We start from the raw sequence: 3,328 nt of genomic DNA, 5'->3' as shown, positions 1-3,328 counted from the left end.
AACAAGAAGTTTGCGGTGAAAATGTTTGGGAAAGAATTTTCATTGTGATTTTTCTTTTTTTTTTTTTTTGGAAAAGAATAGAACTTAATGTAATAATAATTAAATTTAATTGTTTTAAAATTTATTCTTAAAAAAATATATATATTATATATATATATATATATATTATATATATAATAATATTTATATATAATATTATATATATTTATAAATAATATTATATATATAATAAATATACAATATATATATATATAAATTTCAAAGGATAAGTTTTATGTATAAATTTTCGTGAAACGAGAAAAATCGATATAAACGTATCACTTTGTTCACTTTCAGTGAATTGGATAGATCCAAGTAAGACGTTACGAGAGCAAGGGATAGACGAGTCAGAAACAGTGTTGCTGCGGAGAAAATTCTTCTTTTCGGATCAGAATATCGACAGCCGAGATCCGGTGCAATTATCTCTTTTGTACGTTCAAGCAAGAGACGCAATTCTAGATGGCACGCATCCGGTTACTCAGGAAAAAGCTTGTATTTTCGCTGGAATACAATGCCAGATCCAGTTCGGTGATCACAAGGAAGACAAGCACAAGCCAGGCTTTCTCGAGTAAGTTCTCTTGAGATAAGAAAATATTGATTTCTTTCATTCCGACTTATATTACGTTATTTTAACGATAACCGAGAGAATGAATAAAGGAAAGAAACATCCAATGATCAAGTGACATAACGAGATTCGGAATTGAGAAAAGATCAGAATTTTTTTCCTTCTAAATAAATAAATAAATAAATAAATTTTTCTTATACGAATATTTTGTAAAAGTGTCAAAAGTGTATTTGTCCATCTGGCTTTTATGTAAAAAAGAATATACAAGAATATTTCATATCATTAACCTAAATAAATAAACAAATAAATTTTTTTTAAACAAATATTATGTGTAAAAGTGTAAAAAGTGTATTTGTTCATTTGGCTTTTATGTAAAAAAGAATATACAAGAATATTTCATATCATTAACCTAAATAAATAAACAAATAAATTTTTTTTAAACAAATATTATGTGTAAAAGTGTAAAAAGTGTATTTGTTCATTTGGCTTTTATGTAAAAAATAATATACAAGAATACTTCATATCATTAATAAATAAATAAACAAATAAATTTTTTTAAACAAATATTATGTGTAAAAGTGTAAAAAGTGTATTTGTTCATTTGGCTTTTATGTAAAAAATAATATACAAGAATACTTCATATCATTAATAAATAAATAAACAAATAAATTTTTTTAAACAAATATTATGTGTAAAAGTGTAAAAAGTGTATTTGTTCATTTGGCTTTTATGTAAAAAAGAATATACAAGAATACTTCATATCATTAACCAAAGTTTTCTCGTTATTTTCTCTAGCCTCAAGGAATTTTTACCACAATCATATTTGAAGGTGAAGGGTATCGAGAAGAAGATTTTCGCGGAGCACAAAAAACACATCGGCCTCTCCGAGCTCGATGCTAAAGTGTTGTATACGAGAACAGCGAGATCGTTGAGCACCTACGGCGTCACGTTCTTCTTAGTGAAAGAGAAAATGAAGGGGAAAAATAAATTGGTGCCACGTTTGCTCGGTGTCACTAAGGATTCCGTCTTGCGACTCGACGAAAAAACGAAAGAAATCTTGAAAACATGGCCGTTGACTACCGTTCGACGTTGGGGAGCCTCTCCAAACACATTCACACTCGACTTTGGCGATTATTCAGATCAATACTACAGCGTGCAAACCACAGAAGCAGAACAGATACTTCAGCTAATCTCTGGTTACATCGACATCATTCTCAAGAAGCAAAAAGCTAAAGATCACTTTGGTATCGAGGGAGATGAAGGTTCAACCATGGTTGAAGACAGTGTATCGCCTTTGAAGTAAGTATCACATACTATATATATGTATCAATTTTCAGCATTCTGTTAATTGATGGAAGCGTATTAGGACAATTAATGGGAATTGATAGAAATCGAGAGTCGCTTCGTTTCGTTCATTGATTATTGAGATTTATATTTTGTGAAGACGACACGATAGTTTCTATTTCCCAGTTTATTTTTATTGTAAATGATAAAGTGTTATTATGGAAGAGTTTTTGAGAGAGAAACAGAGACTCTACATAGAAGCAAAAAGAAGAGAAGCAAATTTGAAGTAAATTTTCTATAGATCATTAGTTTTTTTATATCTTCTTTCTTATTCTTATTTTAACAGTGACAATGATTTATTGTTATTAAAATTGCGAATGTTTGTTACACAAACATTTAAATATATAAAATACATATTATTTTCTATAATATATATTTTATATATTCTTTACAGAGCAACGATTATGCAACACGAAACGAGTAATGCTGGCAAAGGAAACGTGGAAGCTGTGTCAGTTGCCATACCTGCAGTCATGAGAACCGGTGTAGACGGTAAGAATATTCAAGAAATTTTTTTCCCCAATTATTTCACGCTCCAAAATCAGTATCTTATATCATTTCTAAAAATATCTATATCTTTCTGAAAAATATTTTTATTAAAGTGTGATTTTTTCACGCCTTAGTTAAATAAAATAATATCAATGTTTTATCAGTTTTATCAATTTATTCTCAGAACAAAAAATAAGATACTGTATTTCAATCCTACTATTCAATTTATATATTTAATAGAAAAATATCGCGTGCTGATTTTAGATATATATGAAGATATATATATATCTTGATGATAATTTTTCCATTTTAATATTATTTGGTTATTTAGAAGTTTGAAAAAAATTTTTCTATGTTTATTCAAATTTTTTATTATGTTTTGTTTGCATTGTTTCTTCATCTTAATTGATTATGTTCATAATTATTATTACAGTATTTTTCATATTATTAAAATATTAATTCATAAAAAATTATGTTTTATATATAGAATAGTTTAGATTTTAAGATAGTGAAAGATTTTTATTTTATTAAATTTTAATTTCATCAAGTTTAAAAAATGTAAATAAAAAATAATATTAAAATTTATAGTATTGAAATCAATTATTCACAATAATAAAAATAGTTATCAAGTAATATTTATCATAAAATTTTCGTTCGTCGTATTGTTTCAATTGAATTTAATCTTTTTCAAGCTTTTAAAATAACGAAATACATTATAAAAATTTTAGAGCTCCTAGCACGCCTTTTTAGTTGTTGCATAATAAATGTTTACGAAATAGAATGTTTGATCAATTGTAATTTCATAAAATTTGTAAAGAAATTTATAAAGCAAAAAAAAAAAGAAAAAACAAAGCCTGTTGAAAGAACTAAAGTTAGCTGCTTAAACAAAAA

General features: G+C 26.4%; 1 protein-coding gene across 1 annotated transcript in view; it reads left to right on the top strand.

Annotated features, from left to right (window-relative positions):
* The window catches only part of LOC102680135 (talin-1), a 15,996-nt gene that overhangs the window by 1,820 nt on the left and 10,848 nt on the right, over positions 1-3,328 (top strand). Inside the window, exons 4-6 of the mRNA XM_006619599.1 lie at positions 337-607; positions 1,400-1,903; positions 2,343-2,440. Of these exons, the coding sequence (XP_006619662.1) occupies positions 337-607; positions 1,400-1,903; positions 2,343-2,440 (873 nt within the window). The remainder of the gene's footprint in view (positions 1-336; positions 608-1,399; positions 1,904-2,342; positions 2,441-3,328) is intronic.

Source organism: Apis dorsata, unplaced genomic scaffold (genome assembly GCF_000469605.1).
Source record: "Apis dorsata unplaced genomic scaffold, Apis dorsata 1.3 scaffold_425, whole genome shotgun sequence".
Lineage (NCBI taxonomy): Eukaryota > Metazoa > Arthropoda > Insecta > Hymenoptera > Apidae > Apis > Apis dorsata.
The sequence above is the reverse complement of the archived record's forward strand: the minus strand, read 5'-3'. Positions and strand labels throughout refer to the sequence as shown.